Genomic DNA, 22,775 nt, shown 5'->3' on the forward strand with positions numbered 1-22,775 from the left:
CATCGATTTGAGCATTCAGACTGACAACAGCCAGGCAAGCTGCCAGAAAAGTTGCTGTCTAAAGCACTGAAGATGTCTAATTCTTGCGTCGATTTTGGGCATCAGCGCATTATGAGAGCTGCTCCAAAATGATTTGGCTTGTCGTAGAAGTCATTCCCAGGGGGATCGCGAACCGTGCAGCGGCGACTTCTGTAGGGCTGCCGCTTTGCATAAGATGATAAGGGTGATCAAAGCTCTAAGGTCATGTAGTCTAAGCTTGCTAAGGTGGCATGAGGTATGCTCCCTTGGCTCATCATTCCACTTACCCAGCCCTCCAACAAAGGGCTAATTTTTGTATTTGCAGAGATAAGTCGAGTCATTCGTGCACCTTATTGCGACTTGCGAGTGTTCCTTACATTAGCTTTGTATGTAATTCACTAAGGGTCTAGAGAGTGAGGTACCTAGTCTTGGCTATGCTGCGCTAGATTTTGCTAAACTAGCGTCCCCGCCAAGCCGCTGTGCCGGCAATGGAATGTTTCAGCTACCTACCAGTTACCACTAGGGATGTGATTTTAAAAAGAAAAAAAAAAAAAAAAAAAAAAAAAAAAAAAAAAAAAAAAAAAAAAATAAAAAATAAAAAAAATAAAAAAAAAAATTTTAAAAAAAAAAAAAAAATAAAAAACCAAAAAAAAAAAAAAAAAAAAAAAAAAATAAAAAAAAAAAAAAAAAAAAAAAAAAAAAAAAAAAAAAAAAAAAAAAAAAAAAAAAAAAAAAAAAAAAAAAAAAAAAAAAAAAAAAAAAAAAAAAAAAAAAAAAAAAAAAAAAAAAAAAAAAAAAAAAAAAAAACTAGTTACCACTCGCGCAGGAATCAGGGCAATCGAGAAAACGACTCCTTGATCTCCAATATCCCGAAGATATAGTGACGCTCAGCCTATATTCTGCATCGCTAGAAGACAAGCCATACTACGAAGCTATCTCGTACACCTGGGGAGACACGGCCAAAAGGAAAGAGATAAGATGTAATGATCAAATGGTGACAGTGTCTGAGAATCTGTATGATGCTCTTCGACATCTGCGGCACGTAGATCGAGCTCGCACACTCTGGGTCGACGGGATATGTATCATTCAAAAGGACAACCTGGAAAAAAGTATACAGATCCACTTGATGCCGCATATACACGAGACGTTTCAAACAGTTCTGGTGTGGATTGGCAAAGCAGATAATCAAACTAAGCATGCATTCTCGGAAGCACGCCGGCTGGCAGCAGCGCGAGGAGTTTCAAACACAGAAAATCCCAACTGCATGTCATTTTCTAGTAGAGATGACCTCCGAATTCCTTTCAATGAGACAGCGAAAGACCTCTTCTTGATATTCCAGCGAGGCTGGTTCAGGCGCATATGGGTTATCCATGAGGTCTCCGTCTGCCGCAAGGCAACTGTGGTCTGTGGACCTCTCACCATTGACTTGGAAGACCTGAGCGCGGCCCTCTTTGCCGTGGCAGTGCTAGGCAAGGTTATAGATGGGCCCTGGAGGAAGACCTCCTATGCGATTTTCGAACAGCGAAAAGAGTTCGATGAGACGAAACGACCTCATCTCTCGCAGCTTATTGTGCGTCACTAAGACAGTCTGGCTACTAAGTCCGAGGACAAAATATATGCTGTGCTCGGTCTAGCAGACGAGGCATCACAACATCAGGTCACGATCAGCTACGACACCACCACTCAAGATGTTTATCAAAAGGTTGCGTTATCGTGCCTTGCTTATGACCAGAGTCTGTCAATCCTCGGCTCCGTAGAAGCTGTGTCCGCTTCAAAATCAACTAGTCTTCCGTCCTGGGTCCCGGATTGGAGTGTCCCTCGAACGGCATACACTTTAACTTTCCACAACGAATTCAGCTCCACACGCGCAACATACATGGCTGCCAGAGCGTCTCAGTATGCATGGAAGCAGCCCAAGAGTAATCGTGGGCTCGTTCTAACAGGCTTCCAGTTAGACCGCATAATCGTCGTAGGGTATGCGGACAAACACAGCATCGCTGCCACCGACTTCACAAAGCGCCAGTATCTTGATATTGGGCGCGCAAAGCTGCTCTGGCAACTAAGTTGCGAGCGAGTCGCCGGTGTACGCTCCAAGAAGCAGAATTATGTCACTGGCGAAGACATGTTCGATGCATACTGGCAGACACTCTGCGCGGGGTGCACATTGGAGACTTTTAATACAGTACGACAGGAGTTTCTTTCGTTCGACGAAGCCATGAAAAGCCTCATAGTCCTACACAAATCGAACCTCTCCTCTTCGTTTCTTATAATTACTTTCATAATGTACTGTTTCTTTGTTCAGAGATTCATCTTTCCACGATTCGGCATCAGACCTCCAGTCGAATGGAAGGGATTCAGTGACAGAATGGTTTTTGCAATGGGCAAGTGTATGGCAAGGACGTCAAAAGGCTCCATCGGGCTGGTCCCTGCAACAACTCAGCCAGGCGACTGTGTCTGGTTGTGAAAGGGTGGCAACGTACCATTCATCCTCAGGGAAGAAGGCATAAGTATTCGACTGGTCGGAGAAGCGTATATCCACGGCATCATGAAAGGCGAAGCATTTGACGAGGGTGAATGCGAGGATATAGAAGTTGTTTAGATGGTGCCGGAAGTTCTGCTGGAAGTTGCCCATTCTCGACGCGTCTGTGCGACCTTGAGCCCCATATCTGAAAACCCCTAGCTGAAACAATCCAAACCCCACCGCAGACATTAGTAAAAAGCCGATCCGACAACCCCCTTGCAACTCCGCTCATCGATACGCTGGTTGTCTGCCTAGAACGGAACAGGGAAGGAAGACCTTTGACGCAGCGCCATATACACAGCATGCATCTACAAACTCCTCCTGCTGCATTCAAACGTCTCGGCCCAAATCCCCCACGACTCGACCGAAAGTGGTGCAAGTACCTCACCTCAAATAAACACACTACGCTACTCCATCACCGATCCCAGACAGCGTTTATCGCGCTAGCCCATCGAAACGGTCCTCAACCATGTCTCGCCATAGCGCATCATACAACAGCCCGAGAGACGGCTGATGCTGACGGGTAGGCGAGTGCGGGGATGCAAGTCACAGAATGCGCGGTCGCTCGTGATGATGGATTTCAACCACTCATATACCCCCACCGGCGCTTCTCGGCCAGAACCGACGAGACGATACCTCATACTTAACCCTGTGCTGACTCGGGGGTAAAGCTTCGCGTTGGAGGTTGATGGTCATTATCGGAGGGGCTCTGACCCTTGGGGTATCCATGCTGCGTGGGCTGTTCGTACCGTGGGGATCATACCTTGTGTTTTTCTGTACCGCTTGGATTCAATTTTACGGCTTGGAGTCCGAGGACGACTGGGGTTGGGCACTTGTCACTGTTGCATATTGGCGGATTGTGACCTGGAAATGGTTATACATGTGTCTGCTTCGGGCCCGAGGAAGTCTCTGGTTTTGGGCAATGAGTGCACTATTGCGGAGAGCTCGGATGGAAACAGCACTGGCACAGTAAAATCTTGTTGGGAAAGCGATCCCATGTTTCGAAAATCTTGTTCTCCCATTCTGGCTACCATGGATCATGCCAAATGCCCAGACTTCGACCCCAGTAAACGCAACCGACATGAAGTAACATGAAGCATATTCAGCAATGGACGAGTGCTTCCCTAAAATTTTACAGCTTTCACTGTCCTGCCATACCGTCATTAGTCACATGCTATGTTTCCCCTTAGCACGTCCCACCCTATGAGTCGCCACACCTCATTCTTGAACCAATCCCTGACGTCTGCCGTTTCGGATTGCGTCTCAAAGCCGGTCATGAGCTCGTCATCTGGCAGGGCATGTGGAGACTCCAAAGCAGGTTCAAAGCGAGCGGCGGGCCCAAATAGGGCGTTCAATAAGGTGTGCTGGAGCCGGATGCGGGCGTCGTCGTATGTGGTGCTATGTGAGCTGTCTGGTTGGGCTATTTCAATTCGCCGATGAACATCGTGAGACGTAATGGTTGCCTTGGTTGGGGAGCTCACGCTTGAGCTGAATCGCTGGGTGCGGTCCAATATCCAGATGAGATAGGGGGCCTGAGCTTCAGAAGCTTCTACCTCGCTTGCTGCACTGGTAATTTTGAGCTGTTGTCCTTCTTGAGGAGACGGGTCATGCCTCGATGTCGTATTATCTTCCTGAATCCCAAACGGTCTTTCTCCAATGGTAAAGGCCTTAAGCACTTCTCCCACTCGTGTAACTAGAAGGTAAAGGCAACGTTCAAGGATCGACTTATGTGTGGACTGTATGGGATCCAGATGGAACAGCATGGATATCGCGAGCTTGCAAAGTTTCATAATGATTGGTGATGTGGCTGGTCTCTCGTCGAGAGGAATCGTACCAGGTTGCTTTTTCCGGCCACCATCCCACTTCGTGGTCCTAGGCCTGTCTTGGTTCGACTTCACATCAGCGACTGCTAAGTCACAGATACGCTGGAAAAGCACACGGAAGGCGTCGATGAATCTGTCTTCAACTTGTCTATAGAGGTTTTCACTCCCAGAAATCTGGCTGAGAGTGCGAAGATGGACCAAGAAGTGAGGCAATGTTCGTCCAATTGGGGTGAGGCGTTGCTCAATGATATCTTCAGGCTCTGTTTGAGGATAGGTAACCAACTGCTTCTTCGATCTTGGGGTGGGGCCGAGAAGTGTAGTACTAGGGACTTCGTGAAGATTGGCGGGAAGATCGATCGCAGACACCTGGCGGCATATGTCGGTGGCGATAGTGGATAGTTTCAAGGCGAGGTCTTTCGGCCCTAACGGGTTCCCCTTTCTCGCTATCGGGCTTCCTTGAAGATTTCGGAGACTGTTCAGAAGATTGTTTCCTGTCTCGTAAGCGGCGAATGGTCTTGTTGCAGAAAGTGCCACTCACCAAGCTCGTCCCATTCAGAGCCAGTCTCATTACTAATAAGATCTTGGAGCACTGCATCTCGCGTATTCAAAGCCACTGCGCTAATCTTTCTCCTTGCGCGCTTCGTACTTCTGCTAGGCTTCTCGGCTGGCTCGCCATCCCTCCTCCGCTTGAGTTTTTGCGATCGAGCCAAGTCTTCTACCTCAGGGCTCTTCGACTTCCATAGAATCTCTCTCGCTTCCAACTCAGAGACTCTTGCTTGGAGTTGAGATACTTTAGCTTGAAGTTGAGACACTTTAGCTTCGAAAGTAGCCTTCTCCTCCTCCAATTGATTAGATCTATTATGCCAGAATGCCCTGATGTTGACATGAGCGTCGACCTCCGGAGAATGATTTGAGCGAGGCCCGTTTTCGATGTACGAAGCCATCTGCTTGCGAAAGTCTATAAATGATCATTAAGAGACCTCCACGGACTTACAGAGTCACTTTACTCACCAGAACCCGAGAGGTTACTCGGTTTTGATTTAACGAGCAGTAAAGCGATGATGAAAGGTAGCAACGGTACATGCCTGTTCTGTGGGCTCTCAGTGGGAGCCATTGGGAGTTGGTTGGTGGCACCTTTCATGCCTGTTTATCTTACCTGACCTTACCTTACCTTACTTTATTATTTACCTTAGCTGAAAGTTACGCTAAAGAGGCGCTAGCCAGCGGGCGAGAATTCACTATTGAGGGAAGAGCTACCTTAGGTATGACGACACAAAAAGCGCCTTTAGTAGCTGCTACACAAACATTCATGTGCACTCCTTCAGCATGTCAATCGGCTTGTTCGAAATGGTCACTCAACCCGATCATAAAGTCAACCCACGAGTCAATCAATGGGCAGATCCCCCACCATGAGTCCAGCCTGAAGGAGTAACGGAATGTTGAGTCTGTGCCAGAGGTTCTGACTCGCCATGTGCCCAAACCCCCAAATACCAGACCCGAAGAATCATCCACCATTACACCATGCAGCAGGATCTGAGCCTGGAGGTCCTCCCCACACAAAGCCAGCATGCATACAATTCGTTGGGAACAGCTGACTCAGCGCTGTTATTGTTTTGCTTCCACTACCCATAATTGCTGCGGTGGTCGATGACGTGGTTGTAGGAGTCTGCGATGTTGTTGCCGGTGCTCCTGCTACGGCGGATGAGGATGTCGCGCCAGAGCCTTGAAGAGGTGATACTGCGATTCTGACTGCTGAGGGTTGGGGACCACCACTGCCTGATGATGTAGAGTTTCCAGTACCGCCAATCATTGATAAAGCCGAAGAATTAGTGCCAACAGCAGTAGGGACAGCAACAACCCCTGTCCCCGCTCCTGTTGCGGTGCCAAGAGAAGGCGTTGGCTGGCATGTGGCGGACAGACTGTTGGTGAAGCTTCTCAAGCCATCTGCTGAGAGCGGGTCCGACGCTCCAGCTGGCAGCGTTCCGACATAGGCGTTAAAGTTGTAAATTCCGCAAACACAATCGCTAATGATGTCTTTCAGACTGTCCCCGCTAAGAATTGTCTGCCCATTACGAGTCAGGGAGAATGACTGTTTGCCCGTTCCCATGCCCACCTGCCAGGAGCTAGCGCCTGCCGGAGCACCGAATGTCTCGGGCCCATTGGCGCCAGAAGTTACGGTAACACTTCCAGGGGAAGTCAGGAGAGCAATGACGAAGACAGAATCCTCCATGGTATCATAGCCGTTGGGCTTGCCAGTGAAGTAGTTGGGATTGGGTGTGGGACTAGGCCACGGCTGTTCGCAGTTGTCCGTGGAGCCACAAGAGGCAGACTTGAGGGTAGGGCGATACCAGTAAATTAGCTGGTCAGACTCGATGTGGCTATCTACAGTCTTGGACCCGGCGTGGAAAGCAGCAATGTAAGGTTTGGCCATTTGAAGAAAACCATCGTGGGGCCTAAAGTCCAAGTCAATTCGAACCCTCGGCACAGCGATATGATGCAGAGTCTCACATGTCGTTTGTCCACTTCGAGTTCCCGTCGTCGATGTGAGGAGATGAGAGAGGTCCGACGTAATGAGATTCGCCATAGTCATTCCTATGCCCGTGTTAGCATCTTTTCCAGTCTTCCGGCTGTGCCAATGACTAAGCCTCCGTTCTCATACCAGGTTTGAATTTCGACGAACTGCGAGCCAAGATTTAGGATCTCAGTCCAGCGATCGAACCAAAGAAGGTCGGAAGGAAAGACCCAATTTTTGCTGTATTTGACCTCAAGGCCGAAGTGGGTCGAGAACCAAGGAGAGACGGCTGCATCAGTCCTATCAGTGGGATGTCGGTGATTTGATGTGGCGATGAAAGCTTACGTGCAACGTAGGGTTTCCCTTTAAGAGCGGTTGTATAGCTTGTGTCGCCTTCAGAGACTGTCAAGTTATTACCAGCGTCTGGAGCTTTGTTGTCGCCATTATTCGGCCATGCCATCCAGTTGAAGAGCGCATCAGCGGAGGCAATGTTATTTGGCTGGAAGTTGGGCGCCCAGAAGATCTCGTGGGCTGTCAAGTCAGATTGGACGCCAGCAAGGTCCAAGCCATCTCCAGAGAAAGAAGAGACAAAGACCTTGCTGTCAATCAAGAGCTGCGCTGGATAGCCTGCATAAGTGCCAATCGTGTCTGCTATGCCTGAAGTGTTTGACGTTGAGTACCAGTTGAAGTCGAAGGAGATAAAGACGCTCATGCCATTGGAATGGGCAGACTCGTATGCAAAATCAAGTTGTGTACCTGTAAAGCCGTCTATGCCGATGTTAAGCGCGAAGGCGTCTATCCCAGCGGCCTTGGCTTGCTGCATGTCATTGTCATAGTCGGAGGAGCTGGTTCTGTCATCTACGACGCCAATCTTTGATTCGAGTTCCTTGGTCAGCCAGATACAATGAACAATCGGGAGCTCTCGAGGTGCAATACCATAAAATGACAGAAGACGAGCTTCTCCGTCGACTGCCTGCTGGCTAGAGATCCGGAGCTGCCATAAGGAGCTGCCCACACCAACGAGGAGGCAAGTGTAAATATCAACGTGCAGATACGCATTGGGGCCATGGCATCAGGGAGCATTACAAGAGAGAAAAATCACATGCACGGAGAGATTTTACGTTCCTTGGTCGTGTGCAAGGAAAAGAGCCAAATGTACAAGTTACAAGGCGGCCTTTGAAAGCAGGGAATTCAGGACTGGAGAATGAAGACAGGGATATTAATCCTGCTGCCAAAAACAGTGGAACGGTATTGGCAATTTCGAATGAAGACAAGCACTGCCATGCTTGAACGCTTCGCAGCACCGTTTAATCCTTTACAATATATCTTAGAAGGTGCATCTCCCACAAGTGGTCAGCTTCGTACATTTCGGGGCCGCAACCTTTGGACCCCAATTTTTCGTCATTAGCAGAAGAACCAACAGCCAAGAGTAGATGATGAAGCATATTACTTGCAGAGCTTAACATGAAACGTTACTATGATTTTTATTGTTGTTGTTGTTGTTGTTTCACGGGTCATCAGCGCCGCCGCGGGCGGTACAAGGAAGTTTCACATGTAGATTTGGAGAGGCGTAGTTCACTGATTCAAGAGGTGACCAGCAAGGAGTTTGCGACCAGTCCCAATGAGGAAAGGGTTCCCGCCAAACCTTCTTTCCCGGGAGATGCTGAAACTCAGCGCAATCCCTGGCGACCATGGTAACACTCGCTTGGCCGATGGACAAATTCGACTCGATGCTTGCCCTTGATAGGACTTACTTTGAGGGTCAAGTAAACCTTCGGTATTGATTCTTACGGCAAGAGAAAAGACCATGGAGCAAAGAAGAATAAATCAGATGCGAAGCCCGATATCTCTGTCTCTTGGTTCAAGGTGGTGAGCAGTACGGCAGATTTGGGTGTAGTACAAAATGATTGTATGAGACAGATATAAGGACGGGCATGCCGGGTTCTCCCTGAAATCTGTTTGCTTTGCTTGTAGTTAGCATATTTACTCACAATCTATCATATCAGTCGTTTAGAGTCCCTGATCTCGAGAGAATCGATATCTGTTTCTCTCGAGATTATCATACCCTTCGCAGAGCCAAGACGGTGATAGATTAACAAACGGCTATGGTGACAGGCAAATCTTGTTTAGCCACTCTTTTTCGCAAGCCACCATACTCGTATTTGCAAAAGATGTCAAGGGATACGAGTAATGGTGGATAGAAGTCAGAGATGAAAGCAGATGTATTGCGGATCAGATTTCAAGCTCTGGAAAAGGAAGATGACAATGGTTCTAGTACATTACTGTACCTAGGTTAAGTACTTTAAAGATAAGAGCTGGGCTAGGGACTAGCTGCGGGGACGAGAGGAGATTGTAGAGTAAAATTTAAGGTACTCCTACTACAGTAAGGTCGGCAGGGGTTTTAATCCAGTGGCGCTTTTTAATCCCCGATGCCTTCAATTAGGCGATTTCCAAAGTTCTCGCAGGGGTGATATTTCGGGTCTTACGGGGGGGGTGGGGGTGTGGGATGGGGGATGGGGGAGAGATGTTACGCCAAAGTGTAAAATAGGTTAGTCCTTAGTAGGAATCTCTGTTTGGATATCTGAGCGAAATTCTTCTATTTTTAAAAAACTAGGATTCTGTAAAATACGATATTATTTTCTTGCTCTTACCTAGCTTGTTGGGGTGAATATTCCCGCCTTTTTGCTAGATCTCGGTTGATTAGTAAACCCCCTGCCGCCTTAGTGTCGGGCGGCGCTCCCCGATGCCTTCATTGGCATCAAAGTGGGGAACTCGGGGGAGAATGTTGCCAGATTCAATCCTTGAGGAACGAGACCGCAACAATGTCTGAGGTACGAGATTACGGCCGTGATGGTGCCACTCCGGTGCAATTGAACACCTCGTCATCGCCTATGCGACCATCACACATCGATCTTGAGGCACAGTCCCCAAAGTCACCCATCCAGTCTCAGGAGAAAGGATACAAGCAACCTATTTCTCCAATAGTGAGTCGTGCGTTCCGAGTCAAATCTTCCCAGTTGAAATGCATCTGAAGTTGCTAGACATGTCGCCGAGTAAAATACTCCTGGAACATCTCTCACGACCCGGGTTTGACCCTAGAAATCTTCTGCTAATTGCCAAATCATACAGGAGTCTGTCAGGTTTCGCCGGCCAAACCGCTCCAACACAGCCAAGACCTACAAGCCCGAAATACGAGGTCAAGACTGGCATCCAGGTCAAGAGCCAGGCATAGACACTTCAGCAACGCATCCGCACCCGTCGTTGGCGCCGAACCTGCATGCTCAGTGCGACATAACAATCGTTGACTTTTCGGTGGATGATATACGACTGTCACACCTTGACAATGAGACTCTGCCGGATTTCATGGACAATCCAAGGCCTGACTGGGCAGCATGTAGATGGATCAACGTCAACGGGCTAAGCTGGGATGTGATTAAGCTGCTGGGAAATGACAAACATTTGCATCGGCTGGCCGTTGAAGATCTCATAAATCCTAGGAACAGAACCAAAGCCGATTGGTACTCAGATCACACCTACATCGTCCTTCCTTTGCAGAAGCTCATCCACTTCCACTCCGATACCCATTGCGATTCAGAATGCGAGGAGTGGGGCTCCGACGACGGAATGACCAGAAAAAGGAAACAGAAGAAGGGGCTTTTCTCGTCTTTCCGAAGGAAGAAGAATGAGAAGAACGCAAAGGAGCCTCCAAAGCCCCTGGACTCAGCGGCAGAAATGCACACCCCCAGCAATGGCTACGTTGACCCGACGAGCAATGGCTTCGCTGATGCAGGCAATGCTTTCATCAAGGCCCATTCCTCTTCTACCATGGATGCCCCTGTTACTACTGTCCGCACACTTCAACGATACCATGGCGGCCCGAATGAGGAGCGTATCGAGTTCATGGAGAAGCATTCCGCGCTCGCATCGAAAGATCTAGGCGTGGGCGTTGAGCAGGTCTCAATCTTCCTGATCTCCGACAATACTGTGGTTTCTTTCTTCGAATCCTCGGCCCAAGATATTGAATCTCCCATTATAACTCGACTGAGCAGTAAAGAGACCATTCTGCGACGCACGGCAGATGCGAGTATGATTACACAGGCCATCATCGATGCCATCATCGACTTGGCACTCCCAGTAGCCGAAGCCTATCAGGATGCCATCGGCGAATTGGAGCTCAATGTGCTTACAGAAGCGGACATCAGCCACACAACGTCGTTATATGTCTTGACATCCGAGGTGGTCCAGTTCAAGAGCAATCTGTCTCCTGTCGTCAACCTCGTCAACGCGCTGCGAGACCACACGAGCGACCCTATTCCTACGCCAGGCTTGAACGGCAACCCTCCGAAACGCGTCTCCTCAAGTGTTACCATTAGCCCCATGACACAAGTGTATCTTGGGGATGTTGAAGATCACGTTATCCAGATTACAGACGGACTGGGCCAGATGACGCACGCGGCTGATAATATGATTGATCTGATCTTTAACAAGAACGGTGCCCGTCAGAACGAGACGATGAAACAACTCACGGTTGTCACCATACTGTTTCTTCCTCTGACTTTCTTAACCGTAGGTGCTCCTACGTACAGCCCAAGGCTACCAACTGATTTTCTAGGGCTATTTCGGTATGAATTTTGTCAATTTTACTGGTGCACATAATCATGGCGACGGGTGAGTAACTTTTGACTACCAACTCAAAAGTCCTACTCAAAGGTCCTTCCTAACAACATGCAGCTACTTCTGGGAGATCGCAGCTCCTGTCAGCTTCGTAGTAACGATCTATTTGATGTGAGATCTGCAGCATGAACCTCGAATCCTGGAGATGCAGCTGACTTTTATATTAGGCGCAATTTCATCAGACAGCAATTCATGCGGAAGTTGCAGCGCAGAGGCATCAACCAATCTAGGAAGAAAAGGCAGGCAAGGCAAGAGTATGAGACTAAACAAAAACGGCGTTGAGTGGAGATCACACATCAAAGATACCCCCAATCTGAAGGAATAATGACCTTGTTAGCGACATTTTATACCTCGTGCGTTGTATGTATGCATGCATGTTAGAAATCTAAAGCTGGATCCAGAAAAGCGGGACTTGATGATTCATGCAAAAGACCGCTCCTTATCTGTTGTCTACTCAGGTTGCTTTTCACCTGAATGTCTGTAAATATCTGACTTCTCGGAAAGGTCTCATGGACAAGTTGCCAAGGCTTTGAAACTAGCCATTTCTACGATCATATCGTACCGGAGCCCCCATCCTCATTTCCCACACTATATCAACGACAATGCCAGCCTCCCTCTTTCCACCTCCCTCTTTCCCCCCTCCGTCAACGCGCACACCATACAGCTCAGTCACCTCAAACAGAGCACACAAACCCGACAACCTCACCAATAACATTCTCCTTCGCTTATCATCCCTGAGCACCATCTCTTCCCCTCAGCTCCTCCCTCAACCGGCATTCCGACATGGTCCCCGGTTTCGATACCCTCTTCGCCCACCTCTTCCTCCGAGTCGACATCCGTGTCCAACCCGTATCCATATTGCCAATCTGGCTTCTCATTCCATCTCCTCGTCCTCGATTGCGTCGCGGTCTCCCTCGACCGCTGCTTCCTTGTCATTGCGTACGGCGCCTTTGGCTACGAATTTTTCAGTACGTGTTGTCCGGATTCAGCTTGTTCTCGGTCCCGGCTGGCTACAAGAGATGGGGAGGGGAGTTGCTTCTCGGTTCGAGAGGGCCGGTAATGCGGATTCCGTCGTCAAGACCGCATGGCGCCGAGTGGTCTGCCCGTTGGGTTTCGGAGGAGAAACCTGAAGTTATGAATGCTGGGACACCGTGTCCGAAAAGCCCGGGAGTTCTAAGAGATTCCAGAGTTGAAGAATTGATTGCTGCACCCGGCTATTCATTAGGAAATTTGGGGTCAAAGGCCGACTGACCGCTACGACAAACAAATGCGCAGTATCGACACAAACCGCCGAGCGGAATCGGTAAGCTGGCTTCCTGAAGGATCTACATACACCTTTCCGCACAGTCAGCTCTCTCTCGTCCGCTACTCTAACATCTAATATCCATACGACTCCATCCCCACACACCCCCGAAACTCAAACCCCCCCACCCACAGGCCCCAGCCCAACCCTCTGCAACACCCCCAAGCTAACGTACAGCAAGACCCCCGACTCGGCATGATACCACTCGCTCCGGAACTGGCCCGTAAAACCCATCTGGGCATCATGCAGCAGACTCGCCACAACAACCTCGCATGCCTCCCACGTCAGGTAATCGCCCGAATTCACGGCCCGCAGCGCGAGGTTCACACTGCCGATACTCAACCCGAAAGCATGGCCCGGATGCGGCTTGTTTTCGAAAGAGCTCGTGGCCAATTGGACGAGAGCGTCGTGGTAGAAGGAGTCGAGGACCGCAGCCATGGTCTGCACCGGGACGATGAAGCTGGCGATGGCGCGGGCCGTGATGACCCAGCCGTGGGCGACGGTGACGTGGACGCCGGCGGGGAGTTGCCGCATGACGGGGATCCTGGGGAGGAGCGGGTCGGGGCAGAGCGCCTCGGTCGACGGGGCAGGCTGTGGTGGGGCATTCGCCGATACGTCGTCGTTTTTGAAAACGGGGATTGCGGAAGGCGCTGCGACTGCGATGGAGATGAGGATGACGGAGAGGATGAATCCGTGCGGCTTCCCCCAGACGTACATGATCGACCACTTCGAGGCCCCCGGTCGTACGTATCCCACTTTTTGCCGCTGAAGAGGATATCCTCCTCTTATAATCCAAGCCTAGCTGAACCTGTCGCCATACTGTGCTCGTATTCTCGTAATAATATCTCAGAACTCAATGCAGGGTCTCCTCGAAAAAACCCCGACCGCGTGGCGGCTGTACATATTACAGCGCAACGCACCGGTTGGCTGGAAGGACATGCAATTTCGCTTGCGCCCACGAAGAAACATGCGAATGGTCCAAATGCCCTGTGTACCCCCACCTTCAGGGTGTACCTCTCACGGAGGGAGGTAGGCGCATGATTGCAAAGCACTAGGGAAAGCGCTTGAAGAGGTTTTTGAAACTAAGGAAAACAACCCTAGAGGTGAACAGCTAGTTCAAAAATAAGGCACGAGGCAAAAAGCGCTTGGATAAAACGCGAGACACGGAGAAAGCAAAGCTAGAGACTTGCCGTCGGCACGACGGGTTCAGGCAACGAAACATACTAGTCAACAAAGCGTGAAACAGTATTCATCAAGGGACACGAGCTCGCATATGACTCGCCTGTTTGACCAGAAACATTGCAAGAACCTCATCGGAAAGCGAAAGAAAGCAACGCACCACGCGAACCGAAATGGCACGACCCCGTCCTCTCAATTGAGAGCTTACTCAAGACCCCTTCTTCGACCATGGCTCCAGATGCACAGTAAGCGCTGTTCGTCATCGTCTCTTACCGCCCATCCCAACGGACGGAGAACCCCACCGCACCCCCCAACCCTGCCAGCTGGCACGTACCACCACCACCTCCGTCGTCAAAAGTCTCAACCAAGCCATCCCGGTGTCTGGAAAACTCGCTCGGGTTCCGTCCCACTCGCGGAAGAAGGACACGATCTCCCTGCCTCCCGAGATCCCGCACAACCGCCCACGTCTCCCCTTCCTTCCTCCCCCCAAAACCCCCCCTCCCTCCGATCTCCACACCCACCAACCACGCCCCCCCACCGCCCCCAAAACCCCATCCCCACCGCCCCCACCGCCGCATTCCCACCCCCACCCCCCACCCCAACAACGCAGCCGCGCCGTCGAGATCTCCGCCGGCGAAAACCCTTAACGGCCCCCGGCGTCCGCGGCGTCACCGGTCACCGTCACGATGACGGACCGTCGGTGGCGCGGGTCTTTTTGCGAATGTGGGGCGCCCGAGGACGATCGGTGCGGGCCGGATGGGGAGAGGATGGCGGCTGGTGGTGGCGAGGTTTCGGGCGTGTGTGTGCGGGTGGGTGGACTCGCGTATTATCAAGTCTTCTTTTTTAACTTTTTTTGGATCTGCGTGCAGGATTTGTTTTGGGTGTGTGGGGAGAGGGGGGGGATGGAGACTGCATATGTGGAGCCTTCGACATCGGGTGTGTCTGACAGACAGGCATCCGGCAAACGCAAGTGGTTGGTCTGCGTCCGACGCCGTGGATATCCGGCCACCTTTCTTGTGCTGGGCAGGGAGGATAGAAGACGAGACGAGGAGGAGGCTGGATGTTGGGGATTAGGGTGTCAGGATTGGGGGAAATGAGCGGGAGTTTTCCTACCCGTCAGACGTAGAAGGCATGGAAATTGTCATAGATGCGGGGGTTGACGCCCCTGATTTTGGGCTCTTTAAAGGGAAGCAGGAAACATAGAAGCATACGATCTCACCAAGCACAAAACGGTGTTGTGAATGTGGGCAATTTCTCATGAAGTAGAGACTTAAAGGTGATGTTCAACAAACACTGGGACAAAGATAGCATGATCAAACGAACACGTATCAGGATTAGTGATTGGAAGCTGGAGTACGATCGATGGATTATCTCTTCTGCGTTTGATACCTACCGTGGGGTATAACAATACAAGCGTGTTTGTCCTATAAGAACAATTCTCAGAAATGACTTCGTGTGCTAATGCTAAACCAAAACCTAAGAATCATTTGCTCTTTCTCCTTCATCGAGCCAAGCTCAATTGGCCTGCACAAATCCAGCCACTGATCCCATCGCCTTCCCAGCTCTGCTTCCACTGCTTCTGCTGTTTCGAGGGCCTGCCGTTCGCATTGACATAGGACTGACAGGCTGGTTCTCCTTATGCGTATCAACTTGGGGCGCAGGCTCTGCAGGCTCAACTGCAACCCCCTTGCGCTCAGGAGACGCAACTTTCGCAATGGGTTTGGGCTCTGGTGCTGGTGCTGGTGCTGGAGCTGGAGAGCTTGGCCTGGCTTCTGAAGCAGCCGGCAATGGAGTCTTCGGTGACCCAAGGCACAAAGGTTGAGATGGGTCACGGATAGTGGCGACGGGATTGACCTTCGGGGCTTCTTGAGGCTCTGGGTTCTCGACGACAGGCGCATTACTTCCTGTGCCTTCAGTCGGCGCTTGAAGGGAGACAAGGTTTGCTGGATGTGCAGATGCAGAAGCCAGCTTTTCGTGCTCCAGCTTTACAGATTGGCTATCATCGCAAATCGACATCTCTGGCACATCAATGACTTGAGTGGGGTCTAAAGCTTTGCCCTCTTCAGCTATGGTCTGCAACTCCGCTTTTGGCTCATCGAGAATGGGCTTAGGCGCTTCTTCCGGCGTAAGAGGTGCCACTTGCTCATAGAAAAGCATAAACACCCCTCCCTGCGCCAGAACAGTGTCCTCGTCAACTTCTGTCACATCCTCGTCGCTGAGGCGCCACCAAGGCGTAGTAGAGCTTTCAACATCTGTGTATACATCTGGTTTGCAACTGTACGGAGATCGTCTATAGCAAATGTAATGACCGTTCTCATGCCGTCCATAGTGCGTGATAACAGCTCGAAGCTCGTACATCTTCCCAAAGTCAAGTTTCTCAATGCTGTCTTCGGTCGACAGCATAGACTTAGACGGATCGACATTCCACGTTTCCACACTGTCATCCTCGTTATCCGAGCTTGGGTCACGACCGAGGCACCAAGGCGCCAAGTCCAGCTGCTGAGGAAACCTAACGGTGGCTGAGTTTTTGCTCTGGACGCCGGTAAGCTCGTCGAAGTTGCTTCGGTTGACGTGAACAACCAATGAACTCGGGCTACGAGCGATGACTGCTTGCCGCGTCTTCGTCGTTGAGACACGCTTGTTTGAAGGTATCTGACATTTCTTCAGCAATTGATCCGAGAAGTCTTCATCTTCCAGGGCTTGAGTGATGATATCCAGTCTTTCTCGTAAAGAGTGTCGCAAAGCTTTTGTCGCCTCATCTGGAGCTGGTTCTCCTTCGCCCGTGTCTGGATGTAATTTAGAAAGTAGCTGCTCCATCTGCTGCTTGGCTCGCAGCAGCGTGCACTTGGCACATTCGACTCCGTTGATTGGCTCTAAAGCAGTGTACTCATCAAGGCACGATCGAACATCGTACATCCATTGCCTACCTAGTGGGACGGTGAGGCAGTTGAAAGGAACCAGAGACAAGCCTTCGACGTAGCCGCACTGCTGGCAGCCAACGCGCTGTGCCAGGAGGCCTTCCAAAGGGTTTCGTACTATGAGAGATGCGACTTCTTCGGGAAGCTGCTCAACATGTATCGTATCTTCAGAAGAAGCAATACTGCTTGTCCGAGGGACCGAGGTCGTCTCTGGCGAACTCGTCCGCGTATCACTCCGTTCTACACCTAGCAAGGTTTCCAGTCCACTACTACCAGGTCTCTTATTCGCAGCCTTCGCAGTATCCTTCTCCAACTCATCCGATATTTTCGAAAAGTACTCTTGAGCGTCCTGCTGTTGCCAGCTGCTCATGCTCTTCAGCTCTGCAGGGGTCCAAAATGTCTTTCCCACATTGGCTGGATCGTTCAACCTGGCAATCGTCTCATTCAGAGCTTTCTGCGTAGGTCCTGATGTCCCTGCTGGATTCGACCTCAGGAAAGCAGGCAGAGACTCCAGTGCAGCCAGACCTTGTAGAACGCTATTCTGATAGCAAGAGTTGTCCCAATTGCCCAAACCCGGTAGACTATTGCTTGGCCGTGCCTTGAAGACGCTGCCAACGTTCGAAATCGTCCTCGTCCGCTGGATTGTGGTCAAGATGCCTGTACCATCCAGACCAAAGATCCGTCTCATGGTGTTACTCTTGCTTGCATGACCCTTTGAGTTGAAACCTGTACTGTCGTTTTGCGCATCGTGGGCCATTGCTGTTCCAAAGTCACTATCCAGAGCCGATAAGATCTGTGATGGGGTTATATAGACTAAGGAGTTCCAAAGGAGCTCTGACATTGGGAGATTTGTGTAGTCAAGGTACTGGAGGACGTAATAGATGAAAATTAGAAAGAGAACACCGTATGCTGCTGTGGTAGATGATGTTCTTGATGGATAAGGTGAAGTATGGTGCAAAACTTGCAGATGGCTTGGGTCGTGGTAGCCACCTGCGAAGTCCATTATGAAGCGGTGAAGAGCCAAAAGAAAGATGGGTGGGGGGGGGTGCCTGTATATTCGAGACAATTATGGAAGGTGCGAAGCCGAGTCAGACCGGGAAGCGGGTAGTAGGAGACATCTCGGGTTGAGCTAACTTGAGAGAGATATGACAGTTTCCAGTATGGATCAATAATGCTAAAAGATGGTAGTAGTGTCAAAGGTAGAGGAATATGTTGATCAAGCGGAGAGCGCTCCGCAAAGAGTGCCTTCTCACTAGCGTTGTTGAATGTGACCTCCAACTCCAGAGCTACACTTCCCCCACACCACCACAAATGCACCTCTCACGATGACAACCGCAGCTCCAGCCCAACAAGGGCCCAAAACCCTCGTCTCGTCCACCCCCCTCCAACCACAGCGCATGCCCCAGCAGTCCCCGCAACAACGTGCAGGACTCCGCACGCCCTCGAACCGCAAAACAATCTACGACCGGAACCTCAATCGAACACGTACCGCCGAGCTGAGTCGGGCAAGCTTTGCGTATTTATTCGGTGAGATGGTTGGTTATGCGCAGAAGAGGGTGACGGGGATACAGGATCTGGAGCGACGGTATGCTTTACGATTTCTCTTCACTTATTGACACCCAGGCGAACAGCTTCACTTTAGCTAGATTGATGACCGGACTGAGCTGACGTAGTCATGTTACAGACTCAACGAAGCAGGCTATCCTCTTGGCCAGCGCCTCCTCCCCCTTCTACTTCTCCGTTCCTCAACCCCCACCCACCCCGCTGCCCGTCCCACTCGCATCCTCCCACTCCTGCAGTTCATCGCCCACACTCTCTGGCGGCACCTTTTTGCCCGCTCCGCAGACTCCATTGAAAGTTCCTCCACCAACAACCATGAATACATGATTTCAGATAATGAACCCTTGGTGAATCAGTACATATCAGTGCCAAAGGAGATGTCGCAATTGAATTGTGCAGCGTACGTTGCGGGGATAATAGAAGGGGTTTGTTGTGGGGTTGGTTGTAAAGCAGGGGTAAGCGCGCACAATGCTGGGGAAGAAGGGGGAATGTGGCCTGGGAAGACGGTGTTCTTGATTAAATTTGAAGAAGAGGTTGTGAAGAGAGAGGGAACGAAGTAGGGAACATAGACAAGTCGATGGAACTGGGAAAGACATTCAATGAGGGAAAAAAGGCGAAGTGAATTCATGAGCATAGCGTGGCGCTGCAATGGGCATATGTATTGCACGGAGTTCGTAAGATTGGCATTTTGATGGTCTAAGAGCACGATGGAAAGACTAAGAGACATCTACTCTTCGCCGCTTGTCGCTTCCATAGCGGTCCTGATATGGAGAAGGACTCCGCTTTCGTCTGCTTGGCTCGTCGCGGTATCGATCTCTCCTCGGTGGAGGTGACCTGGAGTATGAGTAGGATCGTCCTCGACTTCTATCTCGATCTCTCCGCGGTAGCGGTGACCTCGAGTAAGAATGATCCCTCCGCCTGGGTGGTGACTGTGAGCGTGAGTAGGACCGTCTTGGTGGGCTTCTCCTTCCCCCGTCCTCGTCAAAGCGTCCGCCTCTATCGCGTCCACGCGGACCTTCTGGTGCGCCCTCCGGCGGTCGTCTTCGCTCTCCAACTTGGATAGTATTTGCTCCAGAGCCACCTTTCCCTCCAGTCCCTTGATCTGGCATAAAACGCTCGTCAAATGTACCATCGGCTTTTCGAGGACCTCTTCCCTCGGAGGTTCCCCATCGCCCAGTATCTTCGCTCTTGAGATCCTTGTACTTAGTCCTGCCCTTCCTTCCCAACTTTGTCATGTCCCTTATCTGCATATACTGCGGGAGTAGCTCACGGTTCGAATCGTCCTGATAGCGACTACCCATGATGTCACGTCGATCCAGACCTTCCGCTTTGGCATCATCCTGAAAGAAGGCGCCTTTGTGATAATATTTCTGCATGAAGCCCATCTTGCCTTTGCCTTCTTGTTCTTCCCTCTGCTTCTCGATGAAGTCCTTGTCCTCTGCATCCCGTTCCTCCTTGCTAAGGTTGCGTCTCCTATCGATCTCTTCTCGCTCTTTTTCAGCTATTTCGATGGCCTCCCTCTCCCTCTTCACCCGCTTTAGCTCTCTCAGCTTCCACGCAGCTCGTTCGATCTCGGGGTCGAGGTCATCCGTGTCGTCTACCTGCTGAACTTCTTCGATCTCATCGTCATCCCAATCCTTCTTTCCAGCAGCTCGAGCAGCAGCATCCTTTTCTAGTTGCTCCTGGATCATGACATCAGCCTTCTCTTTCCGCCTCGCTTGCTCTTCAGCCCACGTGTCTTCCTCAGTCTTGGTATCTGGGACGACAACGCTGTCTTTCCGCTTGTCCTTCTTGATGAATGTAGGCCGTAAGAGCACCTTTGGAGCTTCCTCCTCACTGCTGTTTTCGTCACTTCCGCTTCCGGACCCCAACTCTTCATCACTGCTTTCTTGCTCCTCGCTTTCTTCGGTCACAAAGCCTTCTTCCTCTGCGACCCGCGCCGCCTTTTCGGCTTCAACACGTGCAGCTTCTTGCGCAGCAGCTTGCCGTCTCCGCTTATTTAGGTTGACATTCTTGAGGCTACCGGCGATTCTCGTAGCATCTGAAGGGAACGATGACGCTGTCGGGGCTGGTGCTCTGGGTGCTGGTGTAGATTGCTCCTCTTCTCCCGCGGATGCGTCTTCTTCGTCAGACGATGGCTCCTCTGCGACTGCCTTGCCAGGGCGGTATCTAGCCGGCCGGACAGGGTTTGCGGTCATTTTCTTAGAAGACATGGCGGAAAGAAGGCGGGGTAGAGACGTATCGTCAGGTTCGAATAAGTGCAGCTCAGAGGACTACTCGGCGGAGAGATAGTGTCTGACCAATTTTGCGATGGTCCAATCCAAGACCAACGACACTACTAAAAGTGAGGCCAAAGAGAAGCTTGTCAGCACCACTCGGGTATCACTCATTTCGCTCACAAGAGGATCTGCTCCCTGAATCAGACCTGAAGTGATTCAACATGTGATTGTTGTAGAGTTTGGCCCCACTGGTGCCGGGTGGGTAGTAGTAGTAGTAGTAGTTATTCATTGATGGGGTCCGAAGACCAGCATCGGGGTCCCAGCCGAAGGCTATGCCCCACTAGGAGAGTTCCGGCCCCGGGTATCGACCCGGGGCCCATTTCTCGGTCCTAGAGCTACTTCTGAGTGCTAAACATTTATCAAGTTCGCTAAAAGACTTAAAAGAGTTCCCTATCGAGGCGCCCTCGAGAAGATTTCTCTTAACTCGAAGAATTCTCTAGATACTATTATTAATTAGATTACTATTAAATTTATAATCACTATTTAAATATATTTTAAAGTCGTCTATAGAGGCCTTTACTAGACGCGATATTTTTAAAGATATTAAGAAAAAGTATAATCTCTCTAATAATCTATTTTATAAGAATTATATTTATTAATTATTTAAAATTTAAAAATTATTCTATTATTCTTTTTTAATAATAATTAAAGAAGTAATTTAAAAGTAGCTTTTATCTCTAGCGATATATATATAAAAATAATTTTTTTAAAGTGTTATAATATAGATCTAAGGGTCTATTATAAGTATTAATATTAATTAAAATATTTATTATATTCGCCTTAAGACGTTATCGATATTACTTTTATCTTTACTCTTATTATTTAATTTCTTATTTATTTAATAGCGTTAAAATTATTAAAAATTATTTATCTTTATTATAAAATAAATAATAATAATTATTCTTATTAAATTCTTTAGAAGAATATTAATATTAATCTTTTATTTATTATTTATCTAAAGTATAATTTCTTATAGCTTTCTATATAGCCTATAATATAGTAATATATAATCTTATATTTTCGATCTATATCTATAAAAATATTACGATTTAATATTAAAGATATCGATTTTAATTAAAAAGCTATTTAGATTAATATAAGCTATTCTTATTTATATAAATATTATATTTTTAACTTTATCTAAAGACTCGAACTTTCTTAATATATAAAAATTCGAGATAGATTTTAGATATTTTATCGGCTCTTTTACTCTATATAACGCTATCGAATTATTTTATTTTTATATCTATTAATCTATAACGCGTTTATAATATAATACGCTTTATAATATAATAAGTAAGATTAAGTTTAATAATATAATAGCTATTAAGTCTTAATCTTATTTTTATTATTTTATTACTTTCTTAACTACTCTATTAATCTTTTTATTTTCTAATATTTCTTAATAAGTTAAGATTTAATAAATTTCGACTTAATATTTAAGAATATTAAGAAGATAAATAATTTTAGCTATTATATATTAATTCAATTAATTTTAAAAGCTATAGATATTATAAATTATTATCTAATTATCTATAAAGATAATAATTAATCTTATATTCTAAAATTCTAAAAGTTTTTTAAAAATTTCTAAGGCGAGATATAGCTTATAGAGCTTCTCGAAATAAATAATAAATTAGAATTTAAGATTAATATAAATAATTCTCGTCGAGATTAAAACGCTTAAATCTTTTTAAATAAATATTATTTAAATTATTAATACGCTTATTTTATCTTTAATCTCGCTATTATTTATATAGATAATAATATATTTTAAATTATTATAATAGACTATTTAATTATAATTTTTTATAATTATCTTTATATCGATAGCGATAATAATATAAAGAAGTTATTATTATAGAGAATTAATATATAATAAGTATGAGATAGTAAGGTCTCTTTCAATGAGACTGCGTAGCAGCTATGCAATTACGATTCACGAGGTCTAGGTACGTAGTTGATAGAATAGATAGGTTAGTTGCTAG

General features: G+C 48.4%; 8 protein-coding genes across 8 annotated transcripts; 3 read left to right on the forward strand and 5 right to left on the reverse strand.

The window, feature by feature from the left end:
• Positions 1-1,282: 1,282 nt before the first annotated feature.
• Positions 1,283-2,482, forward strand: HO133_001282 (uncharacterized protein; the record flags this gene model as incomplete). Its single annotated transcript, XM_037292212.1, has 3 exons — positions 1,283-1,588; positions 1,625-2,200; positions 2,321-2,482. 3 exons carry the CDS (start codon positions 1,283-1,285, stop codon positions 2,480-2,482), a joined length of 1,044 nt encoding a protein of 347 aa, XP_037151631.1.
• Positions 2,483-3,702: 1,220 nt separating this feature from the next.
• On the reverse strand, positions 3,703-5,476 carry HO133_001283 (uncharacterized protein; the record flags this gene model as incomplete). Its single annotated transcript, XM_037292213.1, has 3 exons — positions 3,703-4,853; positions 4,901-5,320; positions 5,374-5,476. 3 exons carry the CDS (start codon positions 5,474-5,476, stop codon positions 3,703-3,705), a joined length of 1,674 nt encoding a protein of 557 aa, XP_037151632.1.
• Positions 5,477-5,866: 390 nt separating this feature from the next.
• Positions 5,867-7,697, reverse strand: HO133_001284 (uncharacterized protein; the record flags this gene model as incomplete). Its single annotated transcript, XM_037292214.1, has 2 exons — positions 5,867-6,954; positions 7,220-7,697. 2 exons carry the CDS (start codon positions 7,695-7,697, stop codon positions 5,867-5,869), a joined length of 1,566 nt encoding a protein of 521 aa, XP_037151633.1.
• A 1,999-nt stretch (positions 7,698-9,696) lies between these two features.
• On the forward strand, positions 9,697-11,663 carry HO133_001285 (uncharacterized protein; the record flags this gene model as incomplete). The annotated part of the gene is made up of 4 exons (XM_037292215.1): positions 9,697-9,858; positions 10,004-11,440; positions 11,487-11,542; positions 11,606-11,663. The coding sequence occupies 4 exons, from the start codon at positions 9,697-9,699 to the stop codon at positions 11,661-11,663; spliced, it is 1,713 nt and encodes a 570-aa protein (XP_037151634.1).
• A 759-nt stretch (positions 11,664-12,422) lies between these two features.
• On the reverse strand, positions 12,423-13,568 carry HO133_001286 (uncharacterized protein; the record flags this gene model as incomplete). Its single annotated transcript, XM_037292216.1, has 3 exons — positions 12,423-12,502; positions 12,957-12,964; positions 13,027-13,568. 3 exons carry the CDS (start codon positions 13,566-13,568, stop codon positions 12,423-12,425), a joined length of 630 nt encoding a protein of 209 aa, XP_037151635.1.
• Positions 13,569-15,545: 1,977 nt separating this feature from the next.
• Positions 15,546-17,951, reverse strand: HO133_001287 (uncharacterized protein; the record flags this gene model as incomplete). Its single annotated transcript, XM_037292217.1, has 1 exon — positions 15,546-17,951. One exon carries the CDS (start codon positions 17,949-17,951, stop codon positions 15,546-15,548), a length of 2,406 nt encoding a protein of 801 aa, XP_037151636.1.
• Positions 17,952-18,273: 322 nt separating this feature from the next.
• On the forward strand, positions 18,274-19,068 carry HO133_001288 (uncharacterized protein; the record flags this gene model as incomplete). The annotated part of the gene is made up of 2 exons (XM_037292218.1): positions 18,274-18,533; positions 18,633-19,068. 2 exons carry the CDS (start codon positions 18,274-18,276, stop codon positions 19,066-19,068), a joined length of 696 nt encoding a protein of 231 aa, XP_037151637.1.
• A 156-nt stretch (positions 19,069-19,224) lies between these two features.
• On the reverse strand, positions 19,225-20,721 carry HO133_001289 (uncharacterized protein; the record flags this gene model as incomplete). The annotated part of the gene is made up of 1 exon (XM_037292219.1): positions 19,225-20,721. The coding sequence occupies one exon, from the start codon at positions 20,719-20,721 to the stop codon at positions 19,225-19,227; it is 1,497 nt and encodes a 498-aa protein (XP_037151638.1).
• Between the last annotated feature and the right edge of the window lie 2,054 nt (positions 20,722-22,775).

Source organism: Letharia lupina (assembly GCF_014066315.1).
Source record: "Letharia lupina isolate WasteWater1 chromosome Unknown contig_12, whole genome shotgun sequence".
NCBI lineage: Eukaryota > Fungi > Ascomycota > Lecanoromycetes > Lecanorales > Parmeliaceae > Letharia > Letharia lupina.